This window comes from Pseudochaenichthys georgianus, chromosome 8 (genome assembly GCF_902827115.2).
Source record: "Pseudochaenichthys georgianus chromosome 8, fPseGeo1.2, whole genome shotgun sequence".
In the NCBI taxonomy this organism is placed as follows: Eukaryota; Metazoa; Chordata; class Actinopteri; order Perciformes; family Channichthyidae; genus Pseudochaenichthys; species Pseudochaenichthys georgianus.
Window position 1 is genome coordinate 357,519 of NC_047510.2, and position 14,551 is coordinate 372,069.

At 45.4% G+C, this 14,551-nt stretch overlaps 1 protein-coding gene across 1 annotated transcript in view; it reads left to right on the forward strand.

Annotated features, from left to right (window-relative positions):
- LOC117451042 (syntaxin-binding protein 4) overlaps positions 1–14,551 on the forward strand; it is a 197,426-nt gene that overhangs the window by 84,335 nt on the left and 98,540 nt on the right. Inside the window, exons 4-6 of the mRNA XM_034089121.1 lie at positions 7,724–7,793; positions 7,868–7,942; positions 8,451–8,530. Coding sequence (XP_033945012.1) covers positions 7,724–7,793; positions 7,868–7,942; positions 8,451–8,530 — 225 coding nt within the window. The remainder of the gene's footprint in view (positions 1–7,723; positions 7,794–7,867; positions 7,943–8,450; positions 8,531–14,551) is intronic.

The following is a 14,551-nucleotide window of genomic DNA, read 5'->3' on the forward strand; positions in this document are numbered from 1 at the left end:
AATGAAAGATGTTTGGAGTTTTATTTGAGTTATTCATTTTGATGCTGAGATGCTGATTTGAAACCGTTGTTACAAACAGTTACGGCACTTCCTGTTTGTGCCGGAGAGAGGGGAGGCCGTCCCAAAGCTTGCTGCTGTGTGTACTCCCTCCATCTGACAGGAGGGAGCCTCGTGTGTCACTCCACGGAGTTCACTCCGTCACGGAGGGGTAGGGTGTAGGGCGTGGTTTGGGATTGGGCCATACACACACACTTTTTGCCCCCCCCCCCACTTCTAAAATGAATCCGGTGCGCCTGGCAGGCAGTGCTTTCACTGAGTTGATCTCTAGCCTGCAACCTAACCTGCTCTGGACCAGGCTAGCCGCTCAGCATAAGTTACCATGGAGATCTAGCCCGCTAAGAAGAGAACCAGCGTCGTTGGAGTGGAAACCCTGAGTTTTCCCTGAAGTTACCTCGCTGAGCCAAAATCCGGCTTCGTAGTACAGGCCTCTGGTGTCCCACTGGACATCTGATCACCTCTGTCCTTGACCACAGATACTCTTCTCTTCTCTCGTCCCCCTCTCCTTCTCTGTCAGGGGCAGACGGTGGTAGACGGTGTGATCTTAATGTAAACTCTGAATGCTGTAGTGAGCAGCTGTAGCAGCGGACTTTCAAAGATTTAAGATGCTAAATGTTTTATTGTCATGTGCAGAGTTCTGGATTATTTGCAGTCTATTGAGGAGCTTGATGGGAAGGCCAGTCAGAAGTGCATTGCAGTAATCAATCCGGGATGTGCCGAATGAGTGGACCAGGATTTCAGTGCTGGGTTGGGACAGAGACGAGCGGAGTCTGGAGATGTTCCGAAGATGAAAGAAGGCGGTGCGGGTGATGTTTTTTATGTGTGGTGCGAATGAGAGGGAGCCGTCCAGAATGACACCGAGGCTTTTCACTTGGGCAGCGAATGGTATGGGGAAGCCGTCGATGATGATGTTTGATGCTGGGGTGATATGTGAATTGGTGAGGGTGGATTTGGAGCCGATGAGCAGGGCCTCAGTTTTGCTACCGTTAAGCTTCAGGAGGTTCCTGCTCATCCAGCTCCTGATGTCCTCAATGCAGGTGGTGAGGGAGGTTGTGGGGAGGGCAGTGGTGGGTTTGGAGGAAATGTAGACCTGTGTGTCATCGGCGTAGCAGTAAAAATTAACCTCATGGTGACGGAGGATTTTGCCCAGGGGGAGGAGATATATGATGAATAGGAGTGGACCCAGTACTGACCCTTGGGGGACACCCAGTGAAATAGCACTTTCTTGTGACTTGTGATTCAATTCAAAACCTTTATTTATCCAGGTAAAATCCCATTGAGATCAATGATCTCTTTTTCAAGGGAGACCTACAATTACCGAGTTGTACAAACTGTTGTCTGTCAGTGAGGTATGATGAGAACCAGGAGAGTGCAACACCAGTGATCCCAATGCCAGCCAGGCGGTCCAGGAGTAGTGGGTGAGAGATGGTATCGAATGCAGCGCTGAGGTCAAGGAGGATGAGGATGGTGAGAAGTCCGGAGTCAGCTGCACGGAGGAGGTCGTTGGTGATTTTAACCAGGGCTGTTTCAGTACTGTGTTTTTGGCGGAAACCAGATTGGAAGGGTTCATGGAGGTTGTTTGTGTCAAGATGGGACTGAAGCTGTGCGGCAACCACCCTCTCAAGGGTCTTGGAAATGAAGGGTAGGTTGGAGATGGGCCTGTAGTGGTTTAGATCGGCTGGGTCAGTACCGGGTTTTTTGAGGATGGGAGTGATTGCAGCCAGTTTGAGGGAGGTGGGTACAATCCCAGAGGTGAGGGAGGAGTTAATGTCAGTGATCATGGGTGATATGGCTGGTAGGCAAGCCTTGACCAGGGTGGTGGGAAGAGGATCAAGCTGACAGGTGGTGGTTTTAGCTTTACGGATGAGCTCTGAGATGGTGTATTCCGATGCTGGGGTGAAGATGGAGAGGGAGCTGATGAGTGATGGACCAGTGGTAGACATCCAGGGTGGATCACTTGAGGAGGTGCATGCTGAGGCCAGCTCTAGGTGAATGGTGTTAATTTTGGAGTGAAAAAATTGCAGAAAGTCAGTACATTGGTCAATGGAGATATCTGGAGGGAGGGTTTGAGGAGGCTGAAGTAGGTGACTGACTGTGGAGAAAAGAACTCTGTTGTTACCAGTGCTGATGAGGTTGGAGTAATATGAGGACTTGGCATTGGAAAGCGCGTTCTTGTAGAGGTGAAGGTGATCCGAGTACATTTGCGTGTGAACTGAGAGTCCGGTGCTCTTGCACAGCCGCTCCAGTCGGCGGCCAGTTGTTTTGAGCTGACGTAGCTCAGAGGTGAACCAGGGGGCGGAGTGGGTGAATGAAACTTTGCGAGTTTTCAGGGGAGCCAGGGCAGTGAGGGAAGAGGAGAGACAGTTATTATAGTGATTCACCAGGTCAGCAGGGTGGGTGGATGTTGGAGGATTGGGGTAGGAATTAATCAGAGTGGTGAGATCTGTGGGGTTAATGTGTTTAATGTTTCTGAAGGTGATGGACCGTTGTTCTTTGGTTTTGGAAAGGGGGGCATGGATATCAAAAATTACAGCTTTATGGTCAGAAATTGGGAATTCAATGACAGCAAGGTTAATGGGAGTGATGCCAGTGCAGCAGAGTAAGTCCAGTATGTGACCTTTGTTATGTGTTGGGAGGTTGACATGTTGTGTGATATCGAGGCAGTCCAGGAGTGAGATGAAATCATTTGCAAAAACATTGGATGGGTCGTCAATGTGGATGTTAAAGTCACCTAAGAGGATAACAGTAGGGGACATTGCACATACAGATGTTAGTAATGATGAAATTCAGTGAGAAAAACAGCAGAGGGCTTCGGCGGTCTGTAGATGGAAATAATGATGATGGGTTTGGGGCCAGTGAGTTTTACAACTAAGCATTCACAAGAGGAGTGATGGGGGACAGTGACAGCAATGACTTTAAAGTGTTCACGGTGCAACACAGCAAGCCCCCCCCCCCTCCCAGTGGCACGGGGTTTACTAATAAAAGCATAACCCGGAGGGACAGCTGCATGAAGCTGGGAGGAGTCATCAGACTGGTCTCAGGGAGGCATACAAATCAAGCTTGTTGTCCATACTGAAGTCAGAACCCAGCTGGGCCTCATTGGTGAGGGGTCTTATGTTCAACAGACATAGCTTCAGACGGGTGAGCGGTGCGTATGTGGATGCTTTAGGCAGGGGGATAACACACTGTGATTGACAGCACGGGCGGTGCGAGGGGGCGTGGCTCAGTGGACCAGAAAGAGCGGACTGCTTTGTTGTTGCTGTGTTTTGTGTACTCAAAGCTGTATGTGTTAGCATTGTGTACGGACAGTTCACCATAATAGCTTGTTTTCTAAAAGGTGTTCAAGTTGATGGAGAGTGAAGAATCATGTAAAGCGTCATAGTACTTTGAATAAAAGGTGCTTTTGAGGATTCTTGGAACAATTACACAAAGATTATCAAGCACTTCTAAGTAAACAGGTGTGTATGAGCTCGGCTGTAGTTCACCACATGCACGGGTTGTTGCTCCATTGTTTTGACGCGCATGGAGCCTGTCGGAGGAAAAGCTTTTCTGGTGACTTTGGAACATCGGTTTAGGAGAAGACGCTTTGGGACTGCAGTCCACTTTCATCCATAACAGACAGAAGAATAGCCTGATTATCACGAAGATCAGTGAGAAATAGTGGGGGAAGGTTTTGGTAAAATATTGAAAACGTCTTCTTCTACTACTGACTTTATTCATGTCGACCAAAGGCGTCACGTTGGTTCAACATGCAAGCAGCTATTAGGAAGACGATTAGGCCACATGAGGATGTGAGCAAAGAGACATTCTGACTTCTGATTCTTCTCATGTGATTATAAAGAAGGGAAAAGGCACCACTTCCTCCTCTGTACCATAACGGAGGGATACAGGGCAGACATGGAGGGACATGTATACTGCAGTTAGAAGAGCACCGTCCTTTCACAAAATAGCACATTATCACTGCTCAATAGTCATGTTTAATGTTTTCTAATAATGACATGAAAGACTTTCTCAAAGCTGAAGTTTCCGTCCTCTCAGAAGGATGCAGCTGTTGCTGGTTAACACTTCAACACTCACACACCAGGAGCATGATGTCTGTCACATCATAGATGATTTCATTCTGCACCTTTACTGTGATATATCTCACTGACACCAATCTTACACTTCTATTGAGGATCGTCTCTGCTGTGTCCGTGCAGCATCATTCCCTTAAGTGTCCGTCCAAACACAACTATTTTAAAATATATATGTTGAATGGCTTTTTTCAAACAACCAGACAGCAGTCACCTAAACCAGATATTCTGTCATGTATAGATCTGAGATACGGCAGCATTCAGATGCCCTTAAACCATAGATACATGACACTTTCTTCCTTTAGTGGACTGCATCTTATTTTATTAATCATTCTTATACAAAGTCTTGCTGGATGAGATCAGCATTCAAATGTCAAAGTTTTTTTAAATGTGACGTGCCAAGCTGCAGCGAATAGAAATAGGTCACACTGAGGTTTAGTCCTTATCTCCAAAGTCTGATACTCTTCGTTGCTAATACTTTATCTTGAGGACATGTGTGAGGTGGCTGTGAGCCAGCCTGAGGGGAGGGCTCACCCAGCCTCTCAGATCCAGAGGAGACCCAGCGGTGACCTCCCAGGGATCTAGGTCCTGCTAGCACCAGGCTCTGTAGCAGGTCTTACAGTTGAACGTATCATTGTGAAGAATTCCACACTTGCACCCTTTATTTCAGAGTGAAGGCATCACATGGTTTCCTTGCCATGTGATGGCAGCTCATGGTTTCCTTGCCGTGTGAAGGCATCACATGGTTTCCTTGCCGTGTGAAGGCAGCTCATGGTTTCCTTGCCGTGTGAAGGCAGCTCATGGTTTCCTTGCCGTGTGAAGGCAGCTCATGGTTTCCTTGCCGTGTGAAGGCATCACATGGTTTCCTTGCCGTGTGAAGGCAGCTCATGGTTTCCTTGCCGTGTGAAGGCATCACATGGTTTCCTTGCCGTGTGAAGGCAGCTCATGGTTTCCTTGCCGTGTGAAGGCATCACATGGTTTCCTTGCCGTGTGAAGGCAGCTCATGGTTTCCTTGCCGTGTGAAGGCATCACATGGTTTCCTTGCCATGTGATGCCAGCTCATGCAGATGCGGTGCCCAGTAACTCTCATGATGCTTTGTATTTTTGCTCCGCTACCTTTCTGTTTTAATTTGGATGCTTTTATAACTGAAGCAAAATCTCAGCATGTTTGTTCAGCAGCATAATCTCCAGGTATTTAGACCACTTCTCTTCGAAGCGTAAATGCAATCGGAAAAATTAAAAGGCTAGCTTTCAATCAATCAATCAATGTGTATTTATAGCCCAATATCACAAATGTTACATTTGTCTCAGTGGACTTCACAGTGTGTACAGAATATCAGTATGACAATACGACACCCTCTGTCCTTAGACCCTCTGTCCTCAGACCCTCTGTCCTTAGACCCTCTGTCCTTAGACCCTCTGTCCTCAGACCCTCTGTCCTCAGACCCTCTGTCCTTAGACCCTCTGTCCTCAGACCCTCTGTCCTTAGACCCTCTGTCCTCAGACCCTCTGTCCTTAGACCCTCTGTCCTCAGACCCTCTGTCCTTAGACCCTCACATCGTACAAGGAAACACTTCCAGAGAAAACCCACAGTTTAAAGGGAACATGGGAGAAACCTCAGGGAGAGCAACAGAGGAGGGATCCCTCTCCCAGGACGGACAGACGTGCAATAGATGCCGTGTGTAAATCCAAGAGATAATACACAGTGTAGGTAGACCAAATGTTTGGAAATGCATGTGTGTATAATAAGAAGATGAATCCACGAGGATGTCAACAATCCTGTGGGAGCCATCAGGGGAGACAGGTTCAGCCACGACTCGAAGTCCAGGACTCAGATCAGGATCTAGGATCCAGGACACAGGACCGCAGGATCATCCATGACTCCGGATCCCGGCGTATATAGACACCAAAAAGAAAGACATGTGGGGAAGCTGGGTTAATGGGAACATGAGAGTACACAGGTATAGACAGAGAGAAGGAAGAAGTAAGATGTCCCCCGACAAACTAAGCCTCTATCAGCAAAACTAGGGGCTGAATCTAATCAGCCCTAACTATAAGCTTTATCAAAAAGGAAGGTCTTAAGCGCACTCTTAAACGGATAGGGTGTCTGCCGCCCGAACACAAACTGGAAGCTGATTCCACAAATGTGGAGCTTGATAAGAAAAGGCTCTGGCTCCCATTGTACTTTTAAAGATTCTAGGAACAACCAACAACCCTGCATTCTTGGAACGCAATGCCCTAGTAGGACAGTAGGGTATAATGAGTTCTTTAAGGTAAGATGGCGCCTGCCCATTAAGGGCTTTGTAGGCGAGAAGAAGAATTTTAAATTCTATCCTGTGTTCTATAGGGAGCCAGTGTAAGGCAGCCAGAACAGGAGTAATGTGGTCCCTTTTCCTAACTCTGGTTAGTACACGAGCCGCAGCATTTTGAATCAGCTGAAGCGACTTGACTGACTTCTTGGTACTCCCTGATAATAAAGAGTTACAATAATCCAGCCTAGAAGTAACAAATGCATGGACTAGTTTCTCTGCATCGTTTTGAGGCAAGATATGCCTGATTTTTGCAATGTTACGTAGATGGAAGTAGGCGGTCCTTGAAATTGATTGTATGTGGGCGTTAAAGGATAAATCCTGATCAAATATAACACCAAGATTCCTTACAGTCTCACTGGAGGCCAAATTAATGCCATCCATAGTTAGTATGTCTTTAGATAATTTGTTTCGTAGATTCTTCGGGCCGAGTACAATAACTTCAGTTTTGGTCGTGTTTAACATCAAAAAGTTTAAGGTCATCCACGTTTTTAAGTCCTTAAGGCAGTCTTGAATTGTATTTAGATGATTGGTTTCATCAGGCTTGATTGATAAATATAGTTGAGTATCATCCGCATAACAATGAAAGTGTACAGAACAAACTAGTTTGCTAATGTAGCTCTGGGATGCTCGAAACATTTCAGACATGATTTGAGCATCAAGTATTATCGTGTCGTATTGTGCCTCTCGGTTTCATAGCTGCGCATCACCACCGCTGAAGGTGGCTAATGTTCGGCATGAAGACTAGTAGAGTTATTTAGCAACTTGTAACCAACCGTGTTTATAACACATGCTTCAGACATGAACCAGTGGGGTATTCACTGACGTATTTGATGTCATAGAACAAAAAGTGTTAACCGCACATCTTAATTCAGGCTAATAACCAAAACACATTCAAAACACTTCCAGACCAGGGAACAGGAAGTGGTCAAATGCTAACTTATGTGCGGGTTTTAGGACTGAATCATGCCAACTCTATGCGGGTGTGGCTAACTGTCCATTACCAAAAGCATATTTCAGTCTCTCTCGAGCCTCGACCTGACAGACTGAACATGTCATGCTCTTGTCCTGTTTACCCCTGTGGTCTCCAAAGTCTGCTAATGCAGTTTGTATCAGTCCTTTCTGTCTTCTTGATGAAACTGATGGCTTCCTCTCAGATGGGATGGAGCCCTACCTCCCACAGGATGAATCTCTTTTATCTTTGTTTATTAACTACATATTGTGTTGCATGATGTTTTTATGGTGGATAACTCAATAACTCAACCTTTCTCTGACCTCTGACAGGAAACCTGTTGCCGGGAGACCAGATCTTAGAAGTGAACGGGGACAGTCTTGTAGGAGTCACAAGTGACAGGTAGTCCAGTGAAAACGTTCCTGTTACCACATGATTGAGAGGTGGCGCTGTAACAATGTGTGTCTGTTTCACAGAGCTGTGGACGTCTTGAGAGCAGCCTCGGCAACCAGTCACATGCGGCTTCTCATAGCCCGGGACGAGGAGGCAAAGTAAGACATGTCTATGTATTTGATACAGAACATTCATAGAATGTCAGGAGATAAGATCTGTGGCAAACACGTTTATGATACTCTCCAGATATTGTCACACATTTTCTTTACATTTTAAGCCTTAAAAACGTAAGTTAATCTAAACCTGATTTTAAGAAAAGGGAAGCGGAAGTGGTAACATTTGATTTCGAGGTTTAAGGACTCATCCCTGCACCACTCTATTGTGGTGGCAGGTCTCCCTTGAAAAAGAGATGGATGATCTCAATGGACCTCGGACTGCCCCGTCCATGCTGTGATTCACTACACTACTGGCTGTCGAGGAAACAGATCTCTCTCTGGTCCTCCTACACTGAGGCTTACAGATGAATGAATGTTACTCACACACAGAAGCAAACCATCTGCTCAATAACCTATGCAACACATGGGTTGCACAGTAATCTTGGTATGGCAACACATGACTGATGGAAGGTCGTATTCCTGTTCAACCAGCTTTCTAATCTGACCGCAGCCCGTGTGGTGAAAACAAGAGCCAGCTGTCAGCCCCCCCCCTTCCCCTTAAACACACTCCAGACCACATCCTCCTTAATTGTAAGTCGTGCATTTTGATATTGAAGTGAGCAAGGTTTGGCACGTGTCGGGCAGGATATTCCCTAACGGTGATGTTTCTTCTGCCCGTGAGCGTCAGAGGAGAGACTCACTGCTAAAGGGTTTGCACCTTAGCTCTCACAGATGCCAGACTTTAGAAGTGCACGGTGCAAACCCCACCAGCAGCAGACTGACTCATTGTAAAGATCCCAGTTGGAATATGTGGAACTGCAGGAATGGTGATGACAAGCGACATCCTAAGGTTTATAAATGATGAAAAGGGAATGCAGTGAGGCCGCCCCTTCCCCCTGTCTTTGTGGGCATGACAGCAGACTCAGAGGGGGAGAGCTTAACCTAGGGCTGTTCTCCTGATGGGATGAGGCTTGTGTGTTAATCTGTGCTCGCTGCTTTAACTACCCTTCAGAGCAGAGGATCGAGGGGGGGGGTTTGCCCGTCTGCGTCTCCCTCAGATTTACTCTACTTCTTTTCAAAATAACTTCAAACTGATACTAATAACTACTATTGTCATTACCCCGATAAATATGACAAGCTAAGCACAAAAAAGCAGATGGAATGGCTTGTGCAGTTTGAAAAATGAATCAACCAATGGTGTGAGTGAACAACAGTTAAATATGCATGTCTACATGCCTACGTTTCATTTCTATCTTCAATAATGACACTGATTATTTATCGTTTAAGCTTCGAAGTTTAAATATGTATGTGGTTTAGAATACAATATGTCACCTGTACTCACATATTAGGGTGCCTGGTGCACCCTACACTGAAAACACTGAAACGCTGACTTTAATTAAATGTATTACATTTCACATTACTGCATTAGGTTAGTTAAAGGCAATAACATTACATTGAACCTAATATTATGTATTTAAACTTAAAAGTATGGCTTTCAACTAACCGAATACAGTGATGTGAAATCTTTGACATAATACATTTAATTAAAGTCAACGGTTCACTTTTTTCCATGTGTGTATTGTATACAGTGTAACGAACACTACATTAGGTACTCTCATCTAGTGTAACTCAGGGCAGTCCATTCAGGCTCTTTGGACTCTAGGGCTTTTGATTTGATTTCTCAAATGTGGGAGCGACTTGGGGAGAACGAGTCTCTGGAGAACCACAGCAGCTGTAGGGCATCTCCTCCTTCAATGTTACGAGGAGGACGCCGAAATGAGTGAGACCATCACCACGTTCAAGACCTCCAGATCATGACTCTGCTCTGCTAGCCGCAGCAACACTCTACAGCGCTAACAGACCAACTGATAGAACCATGAAATCCCCCTAAAGGCCAGATTACCAAGGTGGACAGACGCCCCTCAGGAGGAGAATGATAGAACAAGGCGCCTGTTAGCTGTTAGCCTGTTAGCTGTTAGCTGTTAGCCTGTTAGCTGTTAGCTGTTAGCTGTCCAGCCGTGCAGGAACCATTGGTTTCTTTCTGTACCATGGAGGGTTATTACATCTTATCATCTTCTGTTTAGATGTGGCACATTCCACTCATCATCCTCGGGAGATTCAATTGTTGTGATGTCAAAAGAAGTTACAATTAATTCCACAGTTGTTATAATAACTATGTCAAAAAAAGCTATTTAAATATTGTAGGTATTATGCAAAATAAATGATGATTGTTTTTAATAGCTGACCCTACAATATATGTAACCACTCCATTGATTGTATGATTGTTATCCGTGGCGGCTGGTGGAGTGTTTGCTGTGCCACATGCAACCCAGTTCAGCAAACCCCCCCGTAGCCTTAATGCAGCAACACCCGAGCTTTCAGCGCTCACTGACCGGTCTCCTGTTGGAATGCCTCCATTACCATCTAAGCATTTCTATGTTCAGAAACCTTTATTATGATGTGAGATAAGTCACTGGACATCAGGAACTACATTTCACTGATAATAATCATATCACTGATAGTTCTGGTTCCGTCACGGTTAGTTAAAGCTCACCTATTGTGCGAAACCCTCTTCCTCATGTCTCTTCTTCATCAACATGTGTCCCCTCTTCCTCATGTGTCTTCTACATCAACATGTGTCCCCTCTTCCTCATGTCTCTTCTACATCAACATGTGTCCCCTCTTCCTCATGTCTCTTCTACATCAACATGTGTCCCCTCTTCCTCATGTCTCTTCTTCATCAACATGTGTCCACTCTTCCTCATGTGTCTTCTACATCAACATGTGTCCCCTCTTCCTCATGTCTCTTCTACATCAACATGTGTCCCCTCTTCCTCATGTGTCTTCTACATCAACATGTGTCCCCTCTTCCTCATGTCTCTTCTACATCAACATGTGTCCCCTCTTCCTCATGTGTCTTCTACATCAACATGTGTCCCCTCTTCCTCATGTCTCTTCTACGATCAACATGTGTCCCCTCTTCCTCATGTGTCTTCTACATCAACATGTGTCCCCTCTTCTTCATGTCTCTTCTACATCAACATGTGTCCCCTCTTCCTCATGTGTCTTCTACATCAACATGTGTCCCCTCTTCTTCATGTGTCTTCTACATCAACATGTGTCCCCTCTTCCTCATGTCTCTTCTACATCAACATGTGTCCCCTCTTCCTCATGTGTCTTCTACATCAACATGTGTCCCCTCTTCTTCATGTCTCTTCTACATCAACATGTGTCCCCTCTTCCTCATGTGTCTTCTACATCAACATGTGTCCCCTCTTCTTCATGTCTCTTCTACATCAACATGTGTCCCCTCTTCTTCATGTCTCTTCTACATCAACATGTGTCCCCTCTTCCTCATGTCTCTTCTACATCAACATGTGTCCCCTCTTCTTCATGTCTCTTCTACATCAACATGTGTCCCCTCTTCTTCATGTCTCTTCTACATCAACATGTGTCCCCTCTTCCTCATGTGTCTTCTACATCAACATGTGTCCCCTCTTCTTCATGTCTCTTCTACATCAACATGTGTCCCCTCTTCTTCATGTCTCTTCTACATCAACATGTGTCCCCTCTTCTTCATGTCTCTTCTACATCAACATGTGTCCCCTCTTCTTCATGTCTCTTCTACATCAACATGTGTCCCCTCTTCTTCATGTCTCTTCTACATCAACATGTGTCCCCTCTTCTTCATGTCTCTTCTACATCAACATGTGTCCCCTCTTCTTCATGTCTCTTCTACATCAACATGTGTCCCCTCTTCTTCATGTCTCTTCTACATCAACATGTGTCCCCTCTTCTTCATGTCTCTTCTACATCAACATGTGTCCCCTCTTCTTCATGTCTCTTCTACATCAACATGTGTCCCCTCTTCTTCATGTCTCTTCTACATCAACATGTGTCCCCTCTTCTTCATGTCTCCTCTACATCAACATGTGTCCCCTCTTCTTCATGTCTCTTCTACAACCTCTTCTCCATGTCTCTTCTACATCAACATGTGTCCCCTCTTCTCCATGTCTCTTCTACATCAACATGTGTCCCCTCTTCTCCATGTCTCTTCTACATCAACATGTGTCCCCTCTTCTGCATGTCTCTTCTACATCAACATGTGTCCCCTCTTCTTCATGTCTCTTCTACATCAACATGTGTCCCCTCTTCTCCATGTCTCTTCTACATCAACATGTGTCCCCTCTTCTTCATGTCTCTTCTACATCAACATGTGTCCCCTCTTCTTCATGTGTCCCTCTTCTTCACGTCTCTTCTACATCAACATGTGTCCCCTCTTCTTCATGTCTCTTCTACATCAACATGTGTCCCCTCTTCTTCATGTCTCTTCTACATCAACATGTGTCCCCTCTTCTTCATGTCTCTTCTACATCAACATGTGTCCCCTCTTCTTCATCAACATGTGTCCCCTCTTCTTCATGTCTCTTCTACATCAACATGTGTCCCCTCTTCTTCATGTCTCTTCTACATCAACATGTGTCCCCTCTTCTCCATGTCTCTTCTTCATCACCATGTGTCCCCTCTTCTTCATGTCTCTTCTACATCAACATGTGTCCCCTCTTCTTCATGTCTCTTCTACATCAACATGTGTCCCCTCTTCTCATGTCTCTTCTACATCAACATGTGTCCCCTCGTCTCCATGTCTCTTCTACATCAACATGTGTCCCCTCTTCTACATCAACATGTGTCCCCTCTTCTTCATGTCTCTTCTACATCAACATGTGTCCCCTCTTCTCCATGTCTCTTCTACATCAACATGTGTCCCCTCTTCTTCATGTCTCTTCTACATCAACATGTGTCCCCTCTTCTTCATGTCTCTTCTACATCAACATGTGTCCCCTCTTCTCCATGTCTCTTCTTCATCAACATGTGTCCCCTCTTCTTCATGTCTCTTCTACATCAACATGTGTCCCCTCTTCTTCATGTCTCTTCTACATCAACATGTGTCCCTCTTCTTCATGTCTCTTCTTCATCAACATGTGTCCCCTCTTCTTCATGTCTCCTCTACATCAACATGTGTCCTCTCTTCTTCATGTCTCCTCTACATCAACACGTGTCCCCTCTTCTTCATGTCTCTTCTACATCAACACGTGTCCTCTCTTCTTCATGTCTCTTCTACATCAACACGTGTCCCCTCTTCTCCATGTCTCTTCTACATCAACATGTGTCCCCTCTTCCTCATGTCTCTTCTACATCAAACATGTGTCCCCTCTTCTCCATGTCTCTTCTACATCAACATGTGTCCCCTCTTCCTCATGTCTCTTCTACATCAACATGTGTCCCCTCTTCTTCATGTCTCCTCTACATCAACATGTGTCCCCTCTTCTCCATGTCTCTTCTACATCAACATGTGTCCCCTCTTCTTCATGTCTCTTCTTCATCAACATGTGTCCCTTCTTCCTCATGTCTCTTCTACATCAACATGTGTCCCCTCTTCCTCATGTCTCTTCTTCATCAACATGTGTCCCCTCTTCCTGATGTCTCTTCTTCATCAACATGTGTCCCCTCTTCTTCATGTCTCTTCTTCATCAACATGTGTCCCCTCTTCTTCATGTCTCTTCTTCATCAACATGTGTGCCCTCTTCTTCATGTCTCTTCTACATCAACATGTGTCCCCTCTTCTTCATGTCTCTTCTACATCAACATGTGTCCCCTCTTCTTCATGTCTCTTCTTCATCAACATGTGTCCCCTCTTCTCCGTGTCTCTTCTACATCAACATGTGTTCCCCTCTTCTTCATGTCTCTTCTACATCAACATGTGTCCCCTCTTCTTCATGTCTCTTCTACATCAACATGTGTCCCCTCTTCTCCATGTCTCTTCTACATCAAATGTGTCCCCTCTTCTTCATGTCTCTTCTACATCAACATGTGTCCCCTCTTCTTCATGTCTCTTCTACATCAACATGTGTCCCCTCTTCTCCATGTCTCTTCTTCATCAACATGTGTCCCTCTTCTTCATGTCTCTTCTACATCAACATGTGTCCCCTCTTCTTCATGTCTCTTCTTCATCAACATGTGTCCCCTCTTCTTCATGTCTCTTCTACATCAACATGTGTCCCCTCTTCTTCATGTCTCTTCTACATCAACATGTGTCCCCTCTTCTTCATGTCTCTTCTACATCAACATGTGTCCCCTCTTCCTCATGTCTCTTCTACATCAACATGTGTCCCTCTTCTCCATGTCTCTTCTACATCAACATGTGTCCCCTCTTCTTCATGTCTCTTCTTCATCAACATGTGTCCCCTCTTCCTCATGTCTCTTCTACATCAACATGTGTCCCCTCTTCCTCATGTCTCTTCTTCATCAACATGTGTCCCCTCTTCCTGATGTCTCTTCTTCATCAACATGTGTCCCCTCTTCTTCATGTCTCTTCTTCATCAACATGTGTCCCCTCTTCTTCATGTCTCTTCTACATCAACATGTGTCCCCTCTTCCTCATGTCTCTTCTACATCAACATGTGTCCCCTCTTCTTCATGTCTCTTCTTCATCAACATGTGTCCCCTCTTCTCCGTGTCTCTTCTACATCAACATGTGTCCCCTCTTCTCATGTCACTTCTACATCAACATGTGTCCCCTTCTTCATGTCTCTTCTACATCAACATGTCTCT